Raw genomic sequence first — 25,861 nt, forward strand, 5'->3', positions numbered from 1 at the left:
GTTAAAGCTCGTCAGTGCATTTTTATTTTTATGCAGTACTTATCTGTGGGTCACAATGCAGGCATCAGCTTCTCAAATTAAGCAGGAAACACTTAATTTCCTCACAAATTGCAGTCTCTTCCTTTGAGTGAGCAGTTAATACTGAAGGCTACAAAAAGCATCCATAACCACTGCTCTCTCTGAAAATAAGCACTTTTATCTCTAGCTTTAACCATTAAAAAGCTACAATAAGAGGCTGAAATGCTTCTGTAAAGCTTTTTATTAAAGAAAATCTGAAGAACTAAAGACTAAACAAAACTGCACGTGGCTGAAGTAGTAAGCAGCTGAGAGAAATCCTGTTGAAGTTATTTAACTTGCACTCATTGCCTGAGCTGCCAGCTGTGTTTCTTGCTTTTGGGGGAGAGGGAGATGGAAATGAAGTTCAAAGGAAAATTTACTGCTCATGTGTTCTGCGTGGGTGCTTTGAAGAGATCAGGACCATCAAACAGCCAAAGGCATAGTCAGAGACAGTATAGATAATTTGTAACATGCCAAACTGTTGAGAGACTGGAGGTTGCGCTAGAATAGATTATTTCTTTAAGTCTTCAAAAACTGAAGAAATACCTTAATTTTCTTTACTTCATATGTTCCGGAATACATAGGTAGTGTATTGCTAGGTGTACTGCTAAGGCAGTGAAAGTTGGTGAGAAATTAATGGGAAAACCAGGCTGCAGTCAGTGATCTTCCATACACTTGCAAAATGATTATTATTTTTTTGTTTTGTAGGCCCTTGAAGTCAGAATTAAGCATGGATGGAAGAATGGGAATGGTATTTCTTTTCAGAACAGCTTGTAGACAATCTTCCTTGCCTGTGGAGTAAGGAGTTAATTTTCTTTTGCTGATTTAAATTTTTCAGCACTGACCCCTGGGCTTGGTTCAGCCCTAAAATACGTGGCAAAGCTGGTACTCAGTGCTGTTACAGTGCTACTGCCACGTGGCATTGGTACTGTAAGTGGTGCTGCACTGTGGTGGTAGCTCTCTAAATGCATACAGTGAGCAAAAAGCCTTGCACGCTTTTGGGCTGTTGTTTCTATTGTCAGAATGACTTAACAGATGTTTCCTTTATTCAGTTACTCGGTCACAGTATAAACCTTATATACAAGCTCTCCCTTGCGTCAGCCTTGCTGACAATGGTTAGGTGAAGATCACCTCATCTGGAGAAGATGATGGTGGAGCAAGATCCAAGAGATCTCTTCAGAGGAGAGGAGGGTGGCCAGCGAAGGGCCAGCCTGCGTGGGATGCAAGTTCGCAGGGAGCTGTGATACCCTGCCATGGCTTCTACCTCTGGCTGCTGATATGGACTCACTTGGTGCATCTCCTTTCATTTCTGGTTAATTTATTCCCCTTCTAAAGGGAGTAAATTTGTCTTGCATTTTGAAGCAAAAAAAAAAAAACCAACAAAAACTTTCTAAAAGCGTGGACAAAGGAACTGAGAATGTAGGAGGTAGGCTGAGATGGTAGTTTCCATGCAGGAACTTCCCGTCAAGACAACAGGAACAGAAAGTGGTGGGTATTGAACTCTTTGACTTCAGCTGGACTTGGATTGAGGCCAGGCTGAATTAAAGGAAGTGGGTGAAAGCAAAACTAGCATTAACAAAACGTTTGATTTATGCCTCGAACCAGCAGCTTGCTTTTTGTTACTGCCTGACTCCCTGAAAGTGGAGTCTTCCACAAAAGCTGTTCAAAACCACGTGCTGCTCTGGAGATGCTGGCTTTTCTACACTCTTCCCTGCACGGTGATAAGTGGCTGACCACCTAGAATCACTGAATCATCTAGGTTGGAAGAGACCTCCAAGATCATCTAGTCCAACCTCTGACCTAACACTAACTAGTCCTCCACTAAACCATATCACTAAGCTCTACATCTAAACGTCTCTTAAAGACCTCCAGGGATGGTGACTCAACCACGTCCCTGGGCAGCCTATTCCAATGCCTAACAACCCTTTCAGTAAAGAAGTTCTTCCTAATATCCAACCTAAACCTCCCCTGGCGCAACTTTAGCCCATTCCCCTACAAATGTACACTTTTGAATCCCTCAAGTCACAGTTACTGGGGTAAAATGCAGAGATTCAACTCAAAATTCAACTCATAGGCAGAGGCTCCTGTCCTACAAGCTGATGGCAAATTGCTTTTTGCAAGTGTCTCTGTTTCAGGGCCTGTTCTGAATGGGGTAGTTTGTAAAAAGATGTTCTTGCCTCTTTTTGAGAAATAAAAATTGAAATAGAAAAATATTTTTCAGCTAAAATCTGAGGGCCTCTGTTTAGAAGGGAAAAACATGGGCTTGCCACGAGAAAAGCATTATCAGTCCAGGTCAGTTGTGGGAGTTAATTGTGGTGTGGAGACTTGGTGAGTGTCCATCTGTTTGGTAGAGCTGCTCAGCCACTGGAGCACTTCTGTAACAGCTGGAACAAGAGACCCATGTGTTTCTGCTTGGAAGTAGAGCAATTTGTAGGAAACCTGTTGACCTGCAGAGAGCCAAGGGTGTGAATTCCCTGACTGCAACTGATCTCCCCATTGGGCCTCTACCCGTGTGTTGGAGCCCAGCAGGTAGGCAGTTCTTCTGTCCAGATGTGTTGCAAGCTTGCCAGAGGAGCAATTGCTTGTGGCCTTTTTGCTATTGCACAAGGGCTGTATGACTAACTGTGGCTTTCGTGCTTTGTTTTCCAAAACGCTTCTTCCTCCCCTGTTCAAGATACAGACAGTGGTGACTGAGCGGCACTTTGCTGCCCTGGAAGTCTGGGAGGTAAAACAGTTGCAACTTGAGTTGAACTTTAAAAAAAAATACTTGGCAATTTAGAAAGTTCTAGCCCTCTTGGGGGAGGTGTAGAGGTGTTTTAGTTTGACCACATCAAAATAGTCTTGAATTTATTTTTGGAAGGTTTTGTTTAAATGATTAGCAGTATTCAAAGCTGTCAGGTGCTCCCAGCAAAACTGGATATCCAGTGTCTTGTACTGCTTAATCAGGGCCATATTGAGAGGTTGCGTGCAACTTTTTATTTCCCTCTGAAGTCAGTCCTCCAGCTGTGATGGATTTGTAATCGTCTGGCAGGCAGATGGAAAAAAGACAGACCTTTGCCTGTTATGGGTCTGAGAGACCGTTCACCAGAGTAACTTCATTTGTGCTGGTGTTGTGCATCTTAGTGCTTTATGAAATCACGTGCTTTGGGTAATACAGCCCTGACCTGTTTGCTCCCTACTCCTTGCCCCATCCCTTGTCCCGTGGAAGAATTTCTCCAGGATATTTGTGCCTTAACTGGAAGCATCAGTGTGTCACTGCCAGTTTGTTTAAATTCACGTAGCTGACTGATTTTCAGCAGCACAAGCCCCCACTGCTTTGGGAAGAATGAGGTGTGGGTGCAATTGAGAGCACGGTTAAGACTTCAGCAGGAAAGCTGATCCAAGCTGTTCTTATCACATCCTCTCCCTTCTGCTGGAGCTTTGCCACCCTGGAGTCTGGGGCAGAAAATTGTGGGGGGCCTGGGACCTCTCAGAAAAAGGGAACAAAGTATGTCCTGACTCACTGCTGGAGGATTTCTCACCCGAGCAGTCTAAGCCTAAGCATGACTGTGGAGTTCTTCTTTACGTGGTTAGGGGGATCTGGAGTTTGGGTTGTGGTATGATGCTACTAATGGTTTGTGGAAGTCAAAACCAATTTGTTTGTGTTCTCTTCGGTTGCTCTGGTTTCTAACATAAAAATAACCCTTCATCATGTAGCGTTTGGGAACTGTTTATTTCTAACGAGGGCTGACCTGAGTAGCCTGGTGCTTCCCTACAGCATATCCTGTAGCTGTTTAAATGTTCTTTGGTCTGTTTCATCTAAGCGCTTCGTCCAAGCTGTGTGACACAGGGCAGGGGGTACAGTTCCTGTCTGAGACTCTGCTTGTCACTTCTTTTTAATCACCGAAGTGATAAATGAGTGCCAAAAGCAGACTTCCTTAAACAGTTGCAGCCTCCCTAGAGCAGATGACACAGTTCCTGCAGTGTAAAAGAAGCTTCAGCAAAATACACAAATCATGATTACAGTCAAAGGGTAATTTGTTCACAAGGACATAATCACAATGGAGATCCTTCCATTACAAGGATCTTAAATCTGGATTTGCTTTTGAGGAGTTTCTTGGACTGAGAGCTAACTCTAGCAACGGAGAAATTACAAAGTGGTTTTCTAGACCTTCACTAGTAAAATGGAAGTTGGAACTAGTAGGCAGAAAGCTTGCATATTGTTATGTCAGTCATGTTAAATGTGACAAATGATTGAAATAAAATTAAAGCCATTGACCAAAACCTCTGAATTGCTATGAAACTTCTGAATTATGGGGAATATGAAAGATTACAATGGCATCAAGATTCTGTCTCTGAATTCCAATTTTGTTAGTTTATTTCTAGGACTTTCAAGTTAGAGGGTCAGTGTAGCCTGATGCAAGAAGACACAGTTCACATCTGCATGCTCTTCCACCAAGCATCAAACTAAGTATTTTGATGGACTGTTAGTCTTTGGTCTCAGCTGTCCATTGCACAAGTATCAGTCTGCTGAGCAAGGAATACAAAACTCAGTTGTTGAATACTTTGCAGAACACCTCATTCCATGTATTTAAGGTGAAAAAGATAAGAAAATAAAGCTAGTAGTGTTTCTTAAGTCAATAAGCCTGTTGGGAGTTAAGAAGAGAATCTCCCCAGCAGTGAATGAGATGAAGCCTCAAAGGCTGTAATACAGAAAATACGCAACAGGAGGAAGCAAAGCAATAGGAATAATGTTGGGGAGACGTACTTCTTAACTCATGTTTTATTTAGATTCTAGTTCTGCTCCCATGTCTCCACTGCTACGGAGAGGTAAGTAGTGTGTGAGTACGTAGTTCTGGTGGTACTCACGTGCTGCCATGGTTTTTGAGCTTGACTATGTATATGTAACAGCACTTGTAAGAAAATTTGGGGCCTCTTTCCATCTGATGCTCTACAAAGATGGCAAGGCAGTCTGCCCTTGTGAACATCCAACTTAGATGGAGGAAGCAAGGATTAGAAGAGGAAACAAAGCTAATAGGGCCAGTGAACTGGAGAGGAGCCCCACAGCCTGCCAGGAGTAAAGCCGTGAATAGAAATGCACCAGTGAAATCCCAGGGAGCCTGGTGCCCATACTGCCGTTCACGCAGGAGGATATCCTCAGACCATCCTGCATCTTCCTGTCCTCAGGAAACAATTCAGACAGGATGAGCACTCAAAACAACTCCATGAACTCTTGGAGGGTGGAGCATGCCTCCTTAATCCTCTGGCTTTTCACCAGTAAAACAACTGACTCAATCTCAAATGGGATAACCAAGTTTGGGAAAAGAAATCTATGACACAATGTTAAAATGAGGTGTGACACCAAGCTGAGTGGTGCGGTTGTTTCCCCGGAAGGAAGGGATGCCATCCAGAGAGACCTGGACAGGGCCTATGTGAATCTAATGAGGTTCAACAAGTGCAGGGTGCTGCACCTGGGTTCGGCAGTCCCAGACACAAGCACAGACTGGGAGAAGGACTCATTGAGAGCAGCCCTGCAGAGAAGGACTTGGGGGTTCTGGTGGACAAAAAGCTTGACACGAGCCAGCAGTGCGTGCTTGCAGCCCAGAAGGCCAACTGCGTCCTGGGCTGCATCAACAGAGGAGTGGCCAGCAGGTGGAGGGAGGTGACTGTCCCCCTCTGCTCTGCCCTTGTGAGGCCCCACTTGGAGTGCTGCATCCAGGTCTGGGGCCCCCAGCACAAGAAGGATGTGGGGCTATTAGAGTGGGTCCAGAGGAGGGCCACAAAGATGATCAGAGGGCTGGAGCACCTCTCCTATGAAGAAAGGCTGAGAGAGTTGAGGATGTTCAGCCTGGAGAAGAGAAGGCTCTGGGGAGACCTCATTGCAACCTTTCAGTACTTAAAGGGGTCTTATAAAAAAGATGGAGAGTGACTCTTTGCTGAGGCAGATAATGACAGGACAAGGGGTCACGGCTTTAAACTAAAAGAGGGGAGATTTAGTTTAGATGCAAGAAAGAAATTCTTTACTCAGAGGGTGGTGAGGGACTAGCACAGGTTGCCCAGAGAAGCTGTGGATGCCCCATCCCTGGAGGTGTTCAAGGCCAGGCTGGATGGGGCTTTGGGCAGCCTGGGCTGGTGGGAGGTGTCCCTGCCCATGGCAGGGGGTTCGAGCTAGATGGGCTTTAAGGTCCCTTCCACCCCAAAACATTCTGTGACTCTATGGAGGCTTTGATGCTTTCTGTCTTTGCAGAATCTCAAAAGCATAAAGCCATCGGTTAGATTTACCACCCTGGATGACATTAAATGCGTTTTGTTAGATGCTACCCTATGAATTAGCCCCTTTTGGAAAAGGCTTTGTGTTGCTGTCCTGTCCCTGTAGTCCTTAATGACCTTAAGGTGCTGCTGAGAAGGAAGTGGGTTTTATTCCACGTGTCCTGTTTTGTCTTTGTACTTCACTTGGTACCATGGGTTCAGAATATTTCCAGGAGAGCATTAAGCAGACAAACAGCTGTACAATAACTAACAAACATCTGCTGTGCCTTTTTTGTCTCCTCCCTGAGGGAGATGTGTATAGCAGGGCAGCTTGTTTTGGGAAGTACATTTAAAATAAAACAACGACAAAAAAAAAATCGCATAAAGGAGATAAGTCATCTTTGAGAGGTCAACATAAGCACGTGACACGTGCATGTACAAGGTAAGGTCAAAACTGTGCCACATATTTGGAGCGGAAGGCAGAGAGGCAGACGCCAGTGCGAAGAGAGCTCTTCATCCTGAGCTGCGCTGTAGAAAGTCTGTGTGCCGAAGGTTGAAAGCTGCTGGCTCAAGGCTTCGGTCTAAAGCTCTCACCAGCCTCTAGGACAAAGCTGGGGGGGAAATACAGGGAGATTCCACTTCTTACTGAAGCAAGGCTGACAAGGGTTTTTGTATGTGGAACTGAAACATTGCTGTTGCTTTCTTTGCCTCTGAGATGTAGCTCTCCAAAGTTTTCGCATTCTGCCTACCTCAGGTGGCAAAACCTTGCCTTAAACTTGTAACTTCTTGCTTCCACTCCTCCTCCTTTTTCTATTTTAGTCTTTCCTTTTATCAGAACATCTGATTCTGTGCCAGAGATGGTGTTGCATGTACATCGTAGCCTCATTTGTAAGAGGCTGCTGTTGTGTTGTTGCTGAAGGCCGTTTTCTTAATTCTAACCAAATCTGCCAGGTAGCGGTTACAGAAGCTTAAAATTTTAGGCTGTGTAACTGCTTTGGATAAATCCTGGAGTAGTTTGGAAGGGAGCTCTGAATGCAGCCTGGCCTGGCCCTGCCTCCTGCTCAAATCAGGGCCAAATTGGCTGCTCTGGGCCTTGTAGTTACTGCTGACCTGCTGGCAGTAATCGTAATGATGAAAACTAATTATAAAAAAACTCATATGATAATGTACCCTAACTAATGTTACTGGTAACCAGCAATTAAGGTACTGTACTCATGTATTAAACTCTTCTTTTGTTGGTATGGTCTGTTGTATCGAATTGAGTGTGATTGTGAAAGCCAAATTGGTTTTGTCGTACCCGTTCCTTTTGGGCTCAGGAGTAGAAAAGAATTTTTCTGGTTCAACATGTTAATAAAATCTGAATGGGCGATCAGAGTTACTATGTGTTGAGGTGCACTTTACATGGAGTTTTTTTTATTTACATGCTTGCCTTTAAATAAGGCAGGGGGAAGAAGCCACCTGCTGAATGAGACCAGGCAGCTCCCATGTGCGATCCTGCAGCACGCTTTGGCTACACAACAGCTCCATCTGCTGTTTCTGGGCTACAACTTTCCCTTTGTGCCTGAACCTCCCATTTCACAATTTCATAGTGGTTCTTGTGCTTCTTCTCTCCAACTTCATACATCTTCAGACAGCCCTTACTCTTGGGAGGAGGCGCTGCTTGGGATGTTCCGGAGTTGCATTTTGCAGTCCTGGATTCTTCTGAGTTCTTTAAATTTCTTGGCAATAACTGGTAGCTGTGACAGCTGTTTGCTTCACAAACATGAGGTTTTCTTTGCTATTCATGTTATGTGTCTTACTCTTGCAAAGACAAGTTCTTACAAGGTAAGAAGCCCCATCATCTAGCAGTAGGAGTTTGCTGTTCAGTTGAGTAATAGGTACTTGTGATTTTTGCGAAGAAGTCCGGACTTGTCTGCGCTGTCTGGGATTTGGCATATTTCTGTGGTTTGATTTCTCATGAACATAAGACAGTTTAGCTGCTGAGGCTATCCGAATTTGACAGGTGGAGGGAAGAAGGAGAAAAAGTGACTGGCAATGAGTTAGTCTGCAGCATAATTCAGAATCATGGTGGAGAATCGTACTGCTGCTGTCACCGGGGTCACTAAAACTGGCAAAGGGAAGCTTTAGTTCCTGTACTTCTCTCATTACTGAGAGGCAGACTTACTAGAGCACTGGGATTTTTTTTTTCAGTTTTGTGGGAGCAGACCAACGGATCGCATCAGAAGTAAACTGTTGTAAATCCTGCATGTACAGAGAATATTATCCATCATTCAGGAAAACATTCATATTTGAATATTACTATCCAGATCTTCCAGTTTCTGTGGAATGGGAATGATGAGAAGGGCTTTTGAATTAGTTCTGCACAATATCCCACTGGATAGCCTCAACCTGCCTCACCGTAGGTTGCTGATGCATTCACCTATTGTGATTTTTTTTTTCCCCCCACTGGTTTTCTGTCTGTGGTGCACTAAGCTGTCTGCACTGAGAAGATTTTGGTACGTAACTTCGTAGGTCGGGAAAACTGAATGCTTTGTGCAGTCTTGTAGTTGGCACTCTGGCTTTCTGCAGGAAAAGAATCAAATTTTAAGGTTAGATGTTTATTTTTTTTCCATAAGAGACAGATGGGGCACGTAAGCCTGTCTTTTGTTGTTTTTCTTAAATATTTCTGACCAGCAGACTAACCAGAAATTTTAAATAAGAAAAGATGCTTTCCCCTCTTGCAGACAGACCTGGAACAAAAGATGCTTGAATTTTACTTTCTAATAGTATTGGAGTTTAATAACTGCAGTAATTTTTTAGCTCAGCCTTATCTAATCTGTCTTTAATTGTACCAAGGTCTTATGACCAAGGACTTTCATTTGTTCTGCCTTGCTACAAATCACTCTTGATATAGAAAGTGAACTTAAAATAAACAGTCGTGCAAACGTAGAAGCAGCAGGTGAGTTATTTGTGTGAAATAAGCCTGGCGTGTGTTGTCATTACTTGAATTCAGTGAAATAACCACTAAATACGTGGATGGTGCCACCACCACGTGCTTAAGTAGTGAGTTGTCCCACAAAGCAAAACTGTAGAACATAGGTTAGGTTTATTTAGGTCTGGCACCAGACACTGGAGTGAGCTTATTCAGCATGAAGACCCTGTCTCATGTCAGGATTACAATGCACAGACCTTCAGCTGTTCAGTGAGCTACAGCACAGCTGCCCTCTCGCTTCAGCGTCAAGTCTGATCCTTAGGTCCAAGAATGAGTGAGCTTTGAGAGAGTTTGGTAAGACTTTGCAGCAGTGTGTATCCTAAGTTTCTGCTCTCTCTGTTGCAAAGAACGCATACATACGTGGTATGGATTATCTGGATCCTGCAGGTCAGGAGTTGGGCTGCCTTTCCTGAGTTGCCAGGAGAAATCTGCCCAGCAGTTAGTTCACTGTGTTAGCAGCAAGTGCTTGGATTTGCTCCTGGTCTGCTTCCTAATGTTAACTTGAAGGTATTTTCAAAACGGAATGTGGCAGGCTGGTTCATCGATCATCTGAAAGGTTTGGCAGAGTTGTCGGTGTAAAAGCAGTTGGGTGAGCAGAGATGCTCAAGCCAGCAGATGTCAGGCTGTTGCCATCTGCAGGAAGCAGCACGAAAGGAAAAGATGCTGCTTTGTGCTGATGGAAGTCAAAGTTGGGGAAGTACAGGTCATCTTTAGCTGATGGGGTAAAAATAGCGATGACTTGTGAATACATGGAAATTAGGCAGCATAGCTCTTGGGGGCTAGTCTGTATATTAAAAGCTTATGTGGATATTTTGGTTGCAGAGTAAGATCCTGCTAGTGCAGGGAGCTAACTTGTAAAAGCAATTTCAATAAACTTTCCAGTACAGATGAACGTCTGGGGATGGGTCAAGGGGGACAGTGCATACGAAGCAATATGAATAAAACTGAAAAACTGACTTTATGAGTTGAGAATAAATTTCTCAGTCAAAACACAGTGTTAGTTTTATTGTCTCAAGTTGTGTATATATATATGTATTCTTACAATATTTCTAGGGCAGTAGAAAGAAGGAGAGTTGTGGAAGCTGTGATTTGCTGAAAATTGCAAGGAGAGGAGGAGAAGAACTTGATAAAACTATCTGAAAAATCTGTCAATTACACAAGATCTGCAGAGGATTAGTTATTCTAAGAATAAAAAGGATATTCTAACAGGAATATTTTTAAAATTCAATCTTAGGCTGAAAGGGGGAGTTTTTTTTAAATGGTAAGGTTAGTAACGAATTTTCCTAAGACATTCAACACTGCATGACAATGACTGTTTTTGCTTGTTAACTTTTATTAAATCAGACTTTGATCTGTTATGATTTGTTTGTTCTCCTGAATGTATTTAGGTATCGTGTTAAGAATGATACTATAAAAATGTTCTTATCTCTTTTAGCTCTCTGAGTGTGATGTTATTCCTTGTTTTTGACAGATTGATCACTTTGGCTTTGATGAAAACCTTACATTCCAGCAGCGGTATCTGATAGCAGATCAGCACTGGAAGAAAGACAATGGACCGATACTGTTCTATACAGGCAATGAAGGAGACATCACATGGTTCTGCAACAACACAGTACGTATGAAACAGATCCTTGATTTTTGAATTATAGTCCTTTCCAGCAGTTGCCTAGTGGAAAAATAAGGAAGAAGGAGGAAGACAATATCAGAACATTATTTGAAGAGAAGTTTGCAATGGCTTTATGACAGCTACAGGAGAGAGTAAGCTGAAAAAAGTATAGGAGAAGTTTTAGGGGATGTGGGGGTCCTATCTGAAGTCCGCAGAAATCAAAGGGGAGCGCTTCCTTGAGCTGTGAAGAAAACTTCTAGGGGAAATGCTCTGTGGTGCCTCAGGCTAAGGATATAAAAGTTTGGACCCATTGCATCAAACCCATTACTTCAGAATGCTTCTGAGTGAAATGAGAGGTTTTGATTATTGTTTTGTTTTTATCTGAGAAAAATGTGAAGTGAGATTCAGCTGGCCAGACATCAAGAATAGATGATGCCTGTTCCCTCACAAAACCCATAGAAATTTTTTGCTTCCCTGACAAATGCAGGATGCAGTGTGTGGGCATTTTTTAGCCACTTCAATGCAAAGTCCACTGCCACAACAAAGGTGGTGTCCTGGGCCTGAAGAAAGTGAGGGCTGCTTACACACTGCTCTGTCAGCAGGTGATAGCTGGTGGGTGGTAACATGCTGCTGTCAACAAGTTGTCCTAATTATTTATTAGTTGAAAATAAGCATTTCAGTGCTCTAGATTGTTTATTGCCAAACACTTCTTTCTGTAATACAGTCCTAACTCAAATGCATGCTTTTTTCCTGTTGTGTTTTTTGATGTCCTGTGGATTAAGCTTGTTAATCCTGCAGTAGGAGTTCTGGCAGGATTGCCCAAGTATACTCACAAAACAGTGTTGCTTAATACTTTGCAGCGTTTTTTGGTACACTTGCCTTATCTCTGGGTCTGCCTTCTATATTTTCTTTCTGCAAAGATGCTTTAAAACCAAATTGCAATCTGCCTTTCTGGTTGTATTTTGGTAGTGATATTTTGCTAATCAAAGAACAAGATTTGAGGTACAATAGATTGAAAGTAAAGACTTTGCAAGTGATTAACTCAATGTGTTTAAATGTGTGTTTTTCCCCAACCAGGGTTTTATGTGGGATGTGGCTGAAGAACTTAATGCCATGTTAGTATTTGCTGAACATAGATATTATGGAGAATCATTGCCATTTGGAAATGAATCTTTCAGTGTAAGTGTCTTCTTTACATGTGTTCTATACAAAAATAACTGTTATACTTGTCAATGCAAATACTGTGTGCCTGAGTAAGATGTGCTAGAAGCACACAACTATCCTATTTTTATAACTACTAATTCTAAATTAACAAACAACAAGCTAGAATTTTATAGCACTTCAAAGGACACCTGTAACAAATGTTTAGTTTCAGGCAGCTTTACAACTCAACATCTACTCAGGGGGAGAAAGACTGCTGCTGGATATCACTCCAATGCTGTATATAACCTGTGTTCTTTGTCTCAGGATTCCAAGCATCTGAACTACCTGACATCGGAACAAGCTCTGGCAGACTTTGCAGTACTAATTGAATACTTAAAGGAGACCATTGCAGGAGCCCGTTACAGTCCTGTCATAGCTATTGGAGGATCTTATGGAGGGATGCTCGCAGCCTGGTTTCGGATGAAGTACCCCCACGTGGTGGTTGGGTGAGTGTACTTGTTCTGTTCAAACACAGAGCAGGCATTTGTTACTTCAGTGCTATAAATGTTACGGTAGTGGGATAAGTACTGTAATTCAAGCCAGCTTGAATTTTTCACTATTGGGAGGACAAGGTAAGTCATTCTGAATTTGGGAAGAGATATTGTCTACCAAAAAAAAGACAGCTGTAGGCCAGCAGGTACTGGATGGTGTGTACTTTCAGAGATGTGTATTAAGATTTTAGAGTAATAATTCTGAACACTAACTCTTCCCCTAATTTCTCTAGGGTCACCAGAGTTCGTGGTGACTTGAGGCAGGTGTATAATCTCTTGAGTGCCTTAGTTATTCTCTAGCAAACACAAATAGTAATTTTCTCACCTTTGCCTGCTAGAGAGCAGTTTTTTGTGGGCAAGGGCTCTGTCTTCAGTTGAGTTAGTACAGTGCCTAGTGAGAAAGCTTACTTTATTATTTGTCCTTTTCATGTAGCAATTATGTCTGTCTGAACTTATACTTCATGTATTTACTGACCTCTTTGTGCTACTGTCCAAAACTTGTAACCTTCAGCAGGCTTTGCATACAGGCCTACAGAAGAATTTTGCAACATTGTGATTAGTTCAGGAAGGGGATGAGTGCTTTATGGAATTATAAATGCTACTTAAATAGTGGCAAGTGTTGCCCAGAGGATAGAAATTCACTTTGCAGGGGTTCAGGATGCATGTGTTTCTAAAAAAAAAAAAAAAAAATTAAAAAAAATGTTTTATATCCATTTGTAGAGCTCTGGCAGCCTCTGCCCCAATCTGGCAGTTTGGTGATTTGGTTCCCTGTGGTGCTTACTTCACTATAGTAACTAACGATTTCAAAAAGAGTGGGACTGGCTGCTCAGAAAGTATCCGGAATTCCTGGAGTGCCGTTAACCACCTTTCCTCAACAGGTAAGACCTCACCAATATGCATTTAAAGGGTCAAAATGTTCAGGATTATGTTACGACTTCATAAAATCAGTAAACTTGCATCATAACTTCAGTGTGTAGATGTATTTGTGGTGGTGATGAGTTTTTTAAACCATATTCTCAGTAGTAAAACCTGTCAATTATGTTCAGTATTATTTAATGAATGTCTGTTTTGCTGGATCATGTATTCACACGTGGCAGGATTTGGAATCTAGGGCCAAACATTCCTGAGGTCAGACGAGCTGACTCCCAGACTAGAACCTCAATGTTTGTATTCCCTTCTGACAAAGTAGGACAGATGTTTTGTTACTTAAAAAAAAAAAAAAAAACAAAAAAAAAACAAAAAAACAAGAACAAACAAACCAAAAAACACCTTAACTACCAGCTGAGGCAATCAAGTATAGGAAATTGCTACAGTCTTTATAGCACTAGCTTTAGTGCTAAGGTGAATATATCAGATGAGGTCTCTGCATGGCTTGTGAATTAAAAAGTAAAAAAAAAAAAAAAAAAATCTAAATAAAAATCTTGCCACTTAAGCATCCTAAAGAGATTCTGGTATGATGAGTTAACCAATTCAAGTCAGAGAAGCTGCATTGGAGGAGTTCTAGACCAGATAATATAATGAAAGCAAAGGCAAGGAGAGTCCTGAGAGATCTGAGATTGCATTTTTTTGAGCTAGCTTGTTTGAAGCTTTTCTTTTCTTGGAAGAAGTAAGCCTTGACGTTTCCTGTCAAAAAGATGCCAAATGACTTGTACATCCCTTCTTTTAGATAATGTTATCCTAACATATCCATTCAGGTGTTTCCCTTTGCTTAAAGACGCTGATTAAATTTTGATCTGCTCTGCTTGTATGCATGTGGGGTAACTTCACCAGATCAGTTATGCTGAGTGAAAATACTTAATAGTAGCACAACTGACCTATGTTAATACATTAACTGTAAATTTTTTTTATATTTTTATATTAAAGATGCAGGTTTACAATGGCTTTCCAGCACATTTCATTTGTGCAGCCCATTAAAAAATCTTCAGGATGCTGCTATGTTGAAAAGTTGGCTGAGTGAAACATGGGTAGACTTGGCTATGGTGGACTATCCCTATAAAGCTGACTTTTTACAGCCTCTGCCAGCTTGGCCTGTACAGGTAATTGAGGACTGTCTTGGAGGATTGATTAAAGCTTGGGCTATTGAAGTCTCTTCCGCTTAGTTTAATTCTCTCCTTGCCTGTATCTTTTCCTGTATTTTTGGATCTGTATAGCCAACGTGACTGAAAAAAGGGGAACAGGGTCAAGTCCCTCCTTGTGCATCAGCTGGTTTGTTGACTGACACAGGTTGTATCAAGAGCCAAGAATTTTAATCAGGAAATGTAAAATTTCTGGTTGCTTGCATTACATGTACTGCACAAATGGAATATGGCTTAATGATAATGCTCAGGGTATGTCATCACGTAGATGCTTTCTGGTGGTGGTTTGGATGTACTTTGAAGATGAAATGGATGTCCTGTCAGGTGTTGTGTATTTATCCGTATTTCTTGCAGACTGAGACCCCATCTCTCCTCTTCATTGTAGGAAGTTTGCAAGTTCTTGAAGGATCCCAGTCTTTCTGACAAACTGTTGCTGCAGAATGTTTACCAGGCAGTGAACGTCTACTACAATTATTCAGGAGAAGCCTCATGCTTTGACATGTCTGAGACTGCAACAAAGAATCTTGGTCAGTTGGGTTGGTACTATCAGGTATGCACTCTATCCTTTCATTTGTAACTCAGTGAGGTTTTTTGGACTACAGGTGATGGGAATTGCCATGTCAATACGTTGGACCAGATATAAATTGATGGGGCTGCACAAGCATCAGTAAGGACTCTGCCTGTTTATATACTGCTTTAAACAGAACTCAGGTCTTCGAAAATAAAAAAAAAAAGTTGGATTTAGAACTGAAAATTAATGGGATTGCAATAACACTTCATAGACAGTATCAAGGACAAGTCATGTTTTCAGATGTTCTCTAAACAAAATCACAAGCTGTATTTCTTTTTCTGTCTGGCTTAGAACTTTAACTCTTTCTTATGCATGACTTTTATCATTAGTCTTATAAACAAGCAATCACTGTGGAAAATAGGATAACCGGTTGAAATATAGCTACTAATGTTTGCTCTGTAGAAAACATGGGGGCGGGAGGAGGGAAATAAGTACTCCTATAGTAAAGCAACTTATTTCCTGATGACAGAGAGTTTGAGGCAAGTATGATTGTAGTGAGGAGGGCAAGGCATGAAAGAGAAGCTACTTTCCCAGGAGGTTTAGGTTGTCTTTGATTGCTGAGTTTCAGCTCTTCATGTTGACTATAAAGGGATGTACAGAAGCAGCATCTTAGTCTTTGATTCCCCTCGAACTGCACCCCTCAAGTCCACTGTCTGTACAAATATGTCAGGATATGCTGATACTGATTTCTTTCAACTAAGGCTATTCATCGTGTAGCTCACTGAGACGCGACCTTCCCCTTCACATACCACAGGGATCTGTAATTTTGTAAAGGTGTCCAGGGCATTCTGCTCTTTCTGTCTCATTTACTAAGCGAGCACACGTAGCACTTAGTGTTCAGCCTCTCCGCTGAAGAGAAGAGCCAGTGATGCCAGAAGCAAGGTATAAAAATCAGTGTTCAGACTGTCACCATCTGCTCTTGGCCACTCTCTCCTATTTCTCCTGTGCTCCTGACAGCACCAGGAGAGGTGCAGGCTTTTAAGTTACTCTCTGAGACAGGCAGGGGGGGGACACCATGTGGGTAACAAGAATATGGCAGCTGGACTCATAAAAATGCATCCAATCTGCAGCTTGTTGCAGATTGCCTGCTTCTAAAGGCTTGGGGGGAAGGACACAAGTAGGAATAGACTGAGTTAGCCCCCACCATGGCGATTAATCTATGTGGCTTCCAGGCTATAACTTTTTGTTCTTCCTCTCTAGTATCACTAAGGTCAGGAAATGGTTCTTGCATGGAAGATGAAGCTTTTGCTTGATACCCGTGTTGTGATAGTTTGATGGTAATTACCAGTCATGTTTTGTTTGTGCTTTTTAAGTGCTACACACACAGTTATGGGACAGTCTCATGAATGCATCTTGTTGCCCTGCTCTCTTCCAGGTTTGCACCGAGATGGTGATGCCCATGTGTACAGATGGTGTCAATGACATGTTTGAACCTCAGAAATGGGACTTTGACGCACTTTCAGAAGAATGCTTCAGGTTATGGGGAGTGAGACCTCGCCCCTCTTGGGTTCTTTCTATGTACGGAGGGAAGAACATCAGCTCACACAGCAACATCATTTTCAGGTGAGCCTTGTTTCAGAGTTGTCTTCCACCAGTTTGGGCTGTCAGTACTACTGTGTGGGTTGGCACAGGCAGGCAGCAGGAACAACCACAGACCTATGGCTAAAATGTGAAGCGTAAATTTATTTTTATTACCTTTCCAAAAGTGGAAGGTGCACTGAGAAACTCCTCTGCTTAGTGACAGCTCTGGGAGGAGGTAAGATGAGGAGTATCAGGGAGCATGAGAGGGAGAGACTACTAGAATTACTTCCTTCACTCCCTGAGGCAGGCCCAAAAGACACAGTGTAGTCCCAAAGCTGGGAAAAAAAAAAAGGAAACCTTGAAGAAAATAGATGGCTGACCACAGGGACCTAAAGGGTAAGGGACAATGGTGACAAGTTCCTGCCCAGGGCAGCGTGCACGTCTCCTCAGTGACTATCCTGCCTTCCCAGGTGCCCTTGTGCAATAGGTATGAGACTCTGCAAGTGGGACTAAACAATATTGATGATGACGGTTCATCTGGGCTTGGAGGCCTCATTGAGGTTAAACAGCTTCAGAAAATTAAAAAAGACAGGTCATTGTCATAGGAGAGTCCCTTCTGAAGGGAACAGAAGGCCCAATATGCAGGTTGAACCCACTTCGTAGGGAATTATGCTGCCTCCTTGGGGTTAGAGGTGTGAAGAGAGAGCTTCCTACCCTCATGCAGCCCCACCTGTTATTGATTGTTCAGGTAGGCAGCAATGAAGTTCCAACAGGAAGTCCCAAGGCCCTCTGGCCCTCAGACAACTGGTTTAAGGGATCAGGAGCACAAGTAGTGTTCTTCTCCATTCCTCCAGTTGTAGGGAGTGATGAGGAGAAACAGGAAGAGCCAGCAGACCAATACCTTGTTCCAGACCTGGTCAGGACTTGGGTTTTTTGATCATGGCTCATTCTACATGACACCAGGCCTGCTGACAGCAGATGGGATAGACCTATCTCAAAAAGGGAAAAAGGACTTTTGCACAAAAGTTAGCAGAGCTCATTGGAAGAGTTTTAAACAAGATTTGAAGGGGGAAAATGGGATAAAACCAGACTTGCTAGAAACAAACCTGCGGGTGACACAGTTTGTGGGACAGTGTGCTAACAAAGTCCTTTGGTCCCCTTTCCCAGTGGAGGTAGGAGATGGAGAGCCATGTCACAGCAAAGACAAGGAATATTGATGGGTTAGAAATCACTGAAGTGCCTGAGAACGATTCTGTAGGAATTCGGGCTTCCACACACACCCCCTCCAAGAGGTGATGGGGATTGTAAGACCAGCTGGAGTGCATCTACACCAATGCATGCAGCATGGGCAACAAACAGAAGGAACTGTACGCCGTTGTGCTACCTGGTGCAGTAGCACTGGATGTTAGGGAGTGTTTGGATTGTCTTGAGAGTAATATGAATGTTGAATGTTCATGGGTAAGAATCAGGGGGAAGGCCAGTGAGGCAGGCAGATACCCTGGTGGGTGTCTGTTACAGACCACCTAACCAGGCCGAAGAGGCAGACAAAACATTCTACAAGCAGCTGGGAGAAGTCTCACAATAGCTAGCCCTTGGTCTCATGGAGGACTTCAACTTACCAGATGTCTGACTACGGAGAATCTGCATTCTTTATTGGATGTGAGGGGAAAATATAGTGACAGGGGATGAGGAAAAAGCTGAGGTACTTAATGCCTTCTTTGCCTCAGTCTTTAGCAGCAAGACCAGTTGTTCTCTGGGTACTCAGCCTCCTGAGCTGATAGATACTGACAGGGAGCAGAAGAGGTGCAAGTGTGGATCTACTTGAGGGTAGGAGGGCTCTGCAGAGGGATCTGGATAGGCTGGATCGATGGGCTGAGGCCAACTGTATGAGGTTCAGGAAGGCCAAGTGCCGGGTCCTGCACCTGGGGCACAACAACCCCATGCAGCACCACAGGCTGGGGGAAGAGTGGCTGGAAAGCTGCCTGGCAGGAAAGGCCCTGGGGGTAGTGCCTGGTGGCTGGCTGAATTGGAGCCAGCAGCGTGCTGAGGTGCAACAGCATCCTGGTTTGCACCCGAAAGTGTGGCCAGCAGGACTTCAGTTCCTTGTAGTTACACTGCAATAGTCAATAGATCGTTAACAAAATGGTAAGTAACAATGGTACCTTACCGTAGCTCTACCTCAGCTGCTATCATTTGGTGGCAAATAGAGGGACAGTGTTTATATCCCTGAGGCAATATTTGACAAGTATATTGCTTTTGTTACCAGGTAAGGGTAAACTGGTCTTGACTTTGTGAAGCAATGGCTATTGAAAAGTAAGCATTAGCAAGGTCTATCACCACCTTCCAGGGCTGTAAATTTTCACTAATTTTGTCTATGAGAGTAACCATGTCTAGGGACTGTAACTACAAGTGGTGGGGGTGACTTTATTCAGTTCTCTGTAGTCTACAGTCATCCCCCAAGTGCTGATCTTTGAACAGGCCAAATAGGATTATTAGAAGCAATCATGGTTTCTTTAACAATTCCCACTTGTTGTGCCTGAATAGTTTGAGTAATTTCCTTCCCCCCCCACCCCCAATGTGATATTGTTTTACAGTCACCACCTTGGCAGGCACGGGCAGCACAAGAAGATCCCATTTTGGGAATCCATGCAAAGCCATTATAGATGAAATAATAAATCCCACTTGCAACGTCCCAAAGCAGAAATGACCATTTAGTGTTTCAACTGTTTGTCCTGCCAACACATTAACACCCCAAATCTGTTGTACCACACCAAAATCTGTTAACACTGTTGTGGCAAATAGGGTGGTATTTCCTATTGTTAAACTAACCTTAGCTGTGATGATGGGGGTGGGATTTCTTCCAATCCACAGATCTGTGACGTGGTTTCTTTACAACTCATATTACTGTGTACTACAGGAACTTCAGCTCCTCTATCCACCAGAGCTAATGCACACAAAATCCCTCCAGACTGCTGCTTTATAGTTAAAGGAATGTAGGGGTGTCAGTCCCCCTCACCTTAGGAGGGTACAGTGGTGGCAATTCTGGGGGACCTGCCAAAGCTTCATTTCTGCTATTCTGGCATTTGCCAAGTTTGGGTACTTTTAACCCATTCCTCCCCCCACTTACTGAGTAGCAAAAGGATCTGTCTCCAGCCTCCCAGCTCAATAAATGATGGGAGTGCTTTGTGTTGCTCTTGAAAGTAAAATGGTCAATCTACAGTGGCCAAAGAAGCCAACTGTTCTGCCACTGCCTGGGGAACTCTAAAAGAAGAGTCTGGGCTGGGATTCTGCCAAATGCAATTTTCTTCCCCTGTGGATTTCTTCTTATCTTGTGGCCAAAGTCCAGGTTTCCCATGCTGGTAAATCTGTCTAGCTTTTAAGAAGCCAAGCACTGTCTCTTCCACATAAAAGCAAAGTCTAAACAAGCTCTAGCTATAACACAGGATATTGGTCAGTGAAATTGTTGCTGTGGGTGATAGCCTTGTGGAAGGCTGGCGTGATGTTCCCCTTTCCCTTTGATTTCAAGTTTGTCGGAAAGTCTGAAAATGTTTTTATATGGACAAAATGTAAAATAAAGGTTTGTCTAATACAAAAACTAGTGGATGCTGTTTGCTGTCTACTCAAAACCATTACTTTTCTTATTTTTAAGGTTAAACTCTGCTCAGCTTTCTATAAAGGAAGGTTTATACAGATATACTTCTGCTGTGAGGTGATGCTTATTTTGAACAGCTTAACACTGGCTGTTTGTGACACTGTTATGTGGTAGAGAGACTTTTAATAAATGCGGTGAAAGCCTGTGCCCTCAGGAGTTCTGACTCTGTACTGATTGTCCATGGCAGGCAGCTCCTGGATATATTCATCTGTGCTCTGCCTCACATTGTGCAAGGCCTTTTCAGAGAAAAACACATAAAACAAAAATCAGAATTAGTCTGTTGGGCTTGGTAAACAGCTGTGTATTTTAAAGTAAAAGTCCTCAGTGGAATTAGGCGTTATTCTCTGGATCTGTTAACATTGGTCTGTTTGGCTCAAAAGCCTGTTGCTTTCCTCTCATTTGTCTCTTGCTGTTTCTGTACCAGCAGGATATATGCTCTAGAGTGAGGGGAAAAAAGATCCAAAAAGGGTAGAATTTCTCTTTAGTTAAAAATAAAAAAAAAACAAACAAACAAAACTATATTGCAGTGTTTATTTCCAAGGCTTCACAAATCTGTACAGCAGAAATTGGCTTTGTAAGTGATAGACAAGCAAACAAATCTAGTGGTTAAGAATTTATGCTAGCCAAAGGCGGTTGAAATGAGAGAAGCTTGAAAGCAACCAACTGAATGAAAAAGTAGTGCTGTACACACAAAGCTTTGGCTCTCAAGCTGGGTTGTTTCTCTTCAAACAAACACATTGTCAACACTGTACATTTTACATAAGAGTCTTTTATCCCCAAACACCAGAGAGTGCTTTACAAAAACTACCCCTATGTCTACCAGAGGATGTGCCTCCCTGTGGGGTAAAAAGCACTGCATTAATGTTGAGGAACTTGCACAGCTTAACAACTTCACACGGGAAGGGAAGAATACTGCATCTCAACAGAACCACTCTAGGGCGGATTTATCTGCAGTGGGATTTGCCTAGGATACTCCAGCCCTTGTTGCTGTTCCTCCCTCCAGGAGCAGTGCATCTCTCTGCAGACCCACGCTGAGGTGTATGTATTGCACCTCTTCAGTACCTTCTTGGAGACACCTGATTGAGCTTTTCTTAGCATGGGAGTGCTTACTTAAGCTGTAGACAGATACTGCTTGCCTATCATGGGCAGAGCATTTTTTATTAAAACACTGTTTTGAGGGGATGGGGATTTTCAGAACTGCCGTTTCTCCTCCAGCAGCTTCCGCTCCTGATGCTCTTACGGGCACATGCTTCGTGCTTGGTGTGGAAATGCTGCAGAGCTGGGGAAGTGACGCTTTAATGCCCTCTATGCTTGTAGTGGCAGAGAGCTTGGAGCAGTTGGTAGCGTCTTGTCAGTATCCAGTGGTAGTCAAAATTGGCCCAGGTGTGAACGGGAATTTGACTGGAGATTACAAACTCCAGTAGAAACAGACTTTCATTTAGGGAGGTTTAGGAAAGTTTTCCTTGCTGTAGCCTTGGAGGGTGACAGGTTGAGTGTATTTAGATGAACTGGGCTTGCGTTTCTTGTACCTTGCATTCAGAAACGCCACAGCTTTTATCAGACAGTACAAACTGTGTTGTGTACAGTCTAAAAATTCATTTTTTCAATCTGTGGGGATCGTACTTGGGCTTGTAGGCTTTGAAATTGAGGTACCCACCTATCCAGTTCTGTACTGGAGAGGGAGAGGCAGAAAGTGGGGTCTCTGTTTTGAGAGATGCTAGAGCTATTTGCAGAAGAAGCACTTTTCTGAGGGGAAAAGAATCAGAAGAAGAAGAGAAGGTAAAACAATGTCTGGCTGAAGACAAAGGTGAGAAAAGTTCAGAAAACAGAATCGTGGAGGATGTACATATTAAAAAAAAAGCACAAACAGTGCTGGTAAGATTGTGCAAAACCTCTCTTGTGGTGGGTAGGGCTGGAGGGCTGAGATGATCAGAAAGGAAACTTCTTGCTGGGGCATAGGTGGGACCCTGTTTATGCTCTCTGGGAAGTATGATGAATTGAAAACAGGACCAGTGTGCTGATATTTTGCATTGAAATGTATCGTTCTGAAGCCATTCTTGCCTGACCGCTGCTAGAAAGGAAATGCTGCGTTCTTTTTCTATTTTTGAATACATCAGGAAACTTCTGTCCTGCGAGATGGGCAACTGATTACTCGTTTGCATGCTTAGCTTTAACGTATAAATTTCAGTTGGTACTGAATTACCTTGTCCTGTAAGACTTTAAGCCTCAGGATGATTTTGGGGTGAGCCCTGTGTTCCCCTTCCCCTCAGCAAGTAGCGAGTATTACTTCTCAAAGTGCGTCAGTGCCTCTGTTGCCATCATTTGGCAGGAGCCACAGAGGATGCAGCCAGCAGCTCCTAAAAAAGCCAGAGATTGTTGTTTTCTTGCAGCATGCTTAGTTTCCACATGACTGGGACCAAAAGATCCAAGTCCATGCACATCTTGGGTCTCTCAGCAACTCATCCCCCTGTTGCCAAGGTGCTCTGCTGATTCAGACGACCTTTTAAATCAAGTGCTTTATAGTTATTGGGCAGCTGTGTATGCTTTTTGTTTTGCGGTTACAAAATGTTTCTCTTACTTGCAGCCATATTTAAAACAATTGAAAAATAAGAACTATGAAGATTCAAGCTCCTTGTTTTCTTCAGTGGAGAAACAAATGAACTATTAGACTCAATCAGATTTTTACTTAGTATTTCTACAAGCACTTTTTCACTTGTTTTGTCTGTGATTTGCAGTGCTACCATTGTAGTGTTTTTCTAGCTGTGTATCTCTGTGTCCCAGGGTGTTTTGATTTCTTAGATCCTTCTAGAAACTGGCATACAGTAGCCTATACGTAATGTTTCCTTTTGTGAGCAGGTCAGTGTGTTATGCGAGGAACTGATCTAGGTTTGTATAGTTTTTCTGTAGTAAGTATACAGAAGTTGCTTTCTTTGTGCAGAAAGATGGACTGCACATGAGGAAGAAAATTGAAATAAAGGAAAATAACCCAGTAATCCCTACCACCTCATAAGTCCAAAGGTAGGAAAAAAAAGATGCAAATCTATTCCCAGTTCAGCCATTGGCTTGCTCCATGGACCAGGCACTATCTGGAACCAGATCTTCACTGCAAGAAATGCTTTCATGGACCTGGGGATGAGGAGTAAATTGCATCAGGTTCTTCCTGTCACAGAGAAAGTTGTTGGAGACAGAATTTTGTGGGATAAATGTTTTATAGTAATTTGGTTATTTGCAATAAAGTGAGTAACGAAAGGTCCAAGCATTTCTCTACGAAAAGAGTTTGGTACCTAGCTGAGAACAAAAGGTAGAACTTCCTGAAAATTCTGCTCTGAAGCGTTGGTTATCAGCTTACAGCAGATTGTGAAGAAGGAAAGCAAAAAGCTTTGATTTGGGAACTGAGCATGTCTTGCTACAGGGGACCTGGACCTTTTTATGACAAAGATGGGTGGCTGTAGATCTATCTCCAGAGGCTGTGACGCTATTATAGGTTATTACTGGAATCAGCAGCTGACTGGTGATGGCAGCATAGCCTTGTTCAAGCTACTCATAGCTGCGTAACTGGCAAGAGGGCCCCTCTGAAGAGAGGTGGGCACGGGGCTTGGAGGCAAGGCTGCGGTCTGTTTCTGTTAGGCTGACTTTCAACCGTACATACTAACGAAGCATTGTTTCCTTACAGCAACGGTGGCCTGGATCCGTGGTCTGCAGGTGGGGTGACCCAGAACATCAGCGATTCCCTCGTGGCCATCATGATCCCAGATGGAGCTCATCACCTGGACCTGCGCAGCCGCAACCCTCGTGACCCCAAATCTGTGCAGCAAGCTCGGCTCTTGGAAGTCCACTACATGAAGCAGTGGATTGAAAAGGCCAGGCGCGAGCACTGAAGTGGTACTGTGACAACTGTGGCCTTTATACCTCTGCTGGCTTTGCTGGGAGCAGGGCCAGGCCTTATCGCAGACGCTCTGAACATTTCACTCCCGCTTCCTCATCCGTGCTGCAGCGCTGGCCATTGCTTGTGCCCATGGGAGAAGCAGGCAGTAGACGGATGGGAGGGTGTTATCAGAGAACAACCTTTAGTGGATAAAGCGCATGGATTGAGCTGCCTGCTGTGCCTTGCTTTCCTCTTCTGCTCTTCCCAAATGCTCTACCTTAGGGTAGAGTGCCTCTTTTAGGCTTGATGCCTTCCTTGCTCGCTAGGTTACTGTCCTGACTGCCGGTATATACAATGGATTAAATGGCAGTGCTGTTTACGTTGGTGATCAAACTCCCGCTGCATTCAGTGGTATTGAATTTTGGACATCCTCTGCTGGTGTGAATTGTCATGGCAGGGGCACAGAGAAAACGGGGGAACAGAAGTCACATCTTGCTGTGATGTTTGCTGGAGAGGTAGGGAAGGCATGGGCGAAAACTGGCTGTGCAGTTTGTAAGGAAACTGAACAGCCCCTGCCCTTTGGAATCAGTGTTGGAAAAGAAATATTTTAATTTTCTGGCAGCTTACTAATCAAAGCTGCCTTTGGCGGTTTTTCCATTCTGTGCTGTGCTGAATGGTCAGGGCTGGGCCCGGACTCCCTCTGCTGATAACTGGCTGAGCTTGCACAGTCTGTATCAGGGTTTTATTTCTTCCTTTGCTGTTCGTCCGAATCCTGGAATATCTGCCACTGCGACGACAGTTGCCAAAGAATAAACTCTGTGTATTTTGTGTGTGTGTGTATGTGTGTGTCCCCCACAAACATTTAGCTTCTTTCAAATCAGGAAGCTTTTGAAGCTATTCTCTTGAAGAGCAAATGTGACACTTGTGCTGGCCAGATCTTATGAAGTGACAAATAATTGGGGCTGTGCCTTGTGTGGGTTCCCCCCTCCCCCCCCATTCTATGTATTGTTCAAATTCTGCATGATCTGTTTGCTGATGGCTCTTCAATAAAAGCCTTTTTTTTTTTAAAAAAAAAAAAAGTTTGCGGGACAAACTATTCAAAACACAGAATTCGGCTGTCCTCTTGGAGCAGCCTAAAGCATGATGCTGAGCTCAACGAGCCAGGTGCACTGGGCTTTCTGTAAGGCTTCCAAAACAGACAAACTGCCCTGATTCATGAGACAGCATATTTGACATTAATAAATGGCTGGGGCAGTCCCCTCGTTTTCCAGCTTTGGCTTCATTCACACTGGAGCCCTTCTTCAGAAAGGCTTCTTTGCAGTTTAAAGGACAACTCCATTTCAGAAAGACTCAGGCAAGTCTTGTTGTCCCCAGGCTCTTAAAATTCCAACTCTGTTGAAAAGTTTTCTCAGCTTTGATGATATGCCTGATGGTTGAGTATTTTCCTAAGACACCAGGTGGCCTTTTCTGTTTCCAGTCTCCTCCCACCCTCTGGGAACAAACCAAACCCAACACCAAAATTTTATGTTTGCATACACTCCTGTGCATCTTCTCTTCCCAACAGAGTTCCTGGCATTCCCTCATCTTGCTCTAATGTGTTAAAAGCAGTGTTTACGTTCAG

At 43.2% G+C, this 25,861-nt stretch overlaps 1 protein-coding gene across 1 annotated transcript in view; it reads left to right on the forward strand.

The window, feature by feature from the left end:
* The window catches only part of PRCP (prolylcarboxypeptidase), a 30,460-nt gene extending 5,158 nt beyond the window's left edge, over nt 1-25,302 (forward strand). The window contains exons 2-9 of the mRNA XM_048055230.2: nt 10,728-10,868; nt 11,940-12,041; nt 12,330-12,511; nt 13,277-13,434; nt 14,420-14,592; nt 15,017-15,181; nt 16,578-16,765; nt 24,049-25,302. Of these exons, the coding sequence (XP_047911187.1) occupies nt 10,728-10,868; nt 11,940-12,041; nt 12,330-12,511; nt 13,277-13,434; nt 14,420-14,592; nt 15,017-15,181; nt 16,578-16,765; nt 24,049-24,253 (1,314 nt within the window). The 3' untranslated portion in view covers nt 24,254-25,302. The remainder of the gene's footprint in view (nt 1-10,727; nt 10,869-11,939; nt 12,042-12,329; nt 12,512-13,276; nt 13,435-14,419; nt 14,593-15,016; nt 15,182-16,577; nt 16,766-24,048) is intronic.
* Nucleotides 25,303-25,861: the final 559 nt, after the last annotated feature.

Source organism: Anser cygnoides, chromosome 1 (genome assembly GCF_040182565.1).
Source record: "Anser cygnoides isolate HZ-2024a breed goose chromosome 1, Taihu_goose_T2T_genome, whole genome shotgun sequence".
Classification (NCBI taxonomy): Eukaryota; Metazoa; Chordata; class Aves; order Anseriformes; family Anatidae; genus Anser; species Anser cygnoides.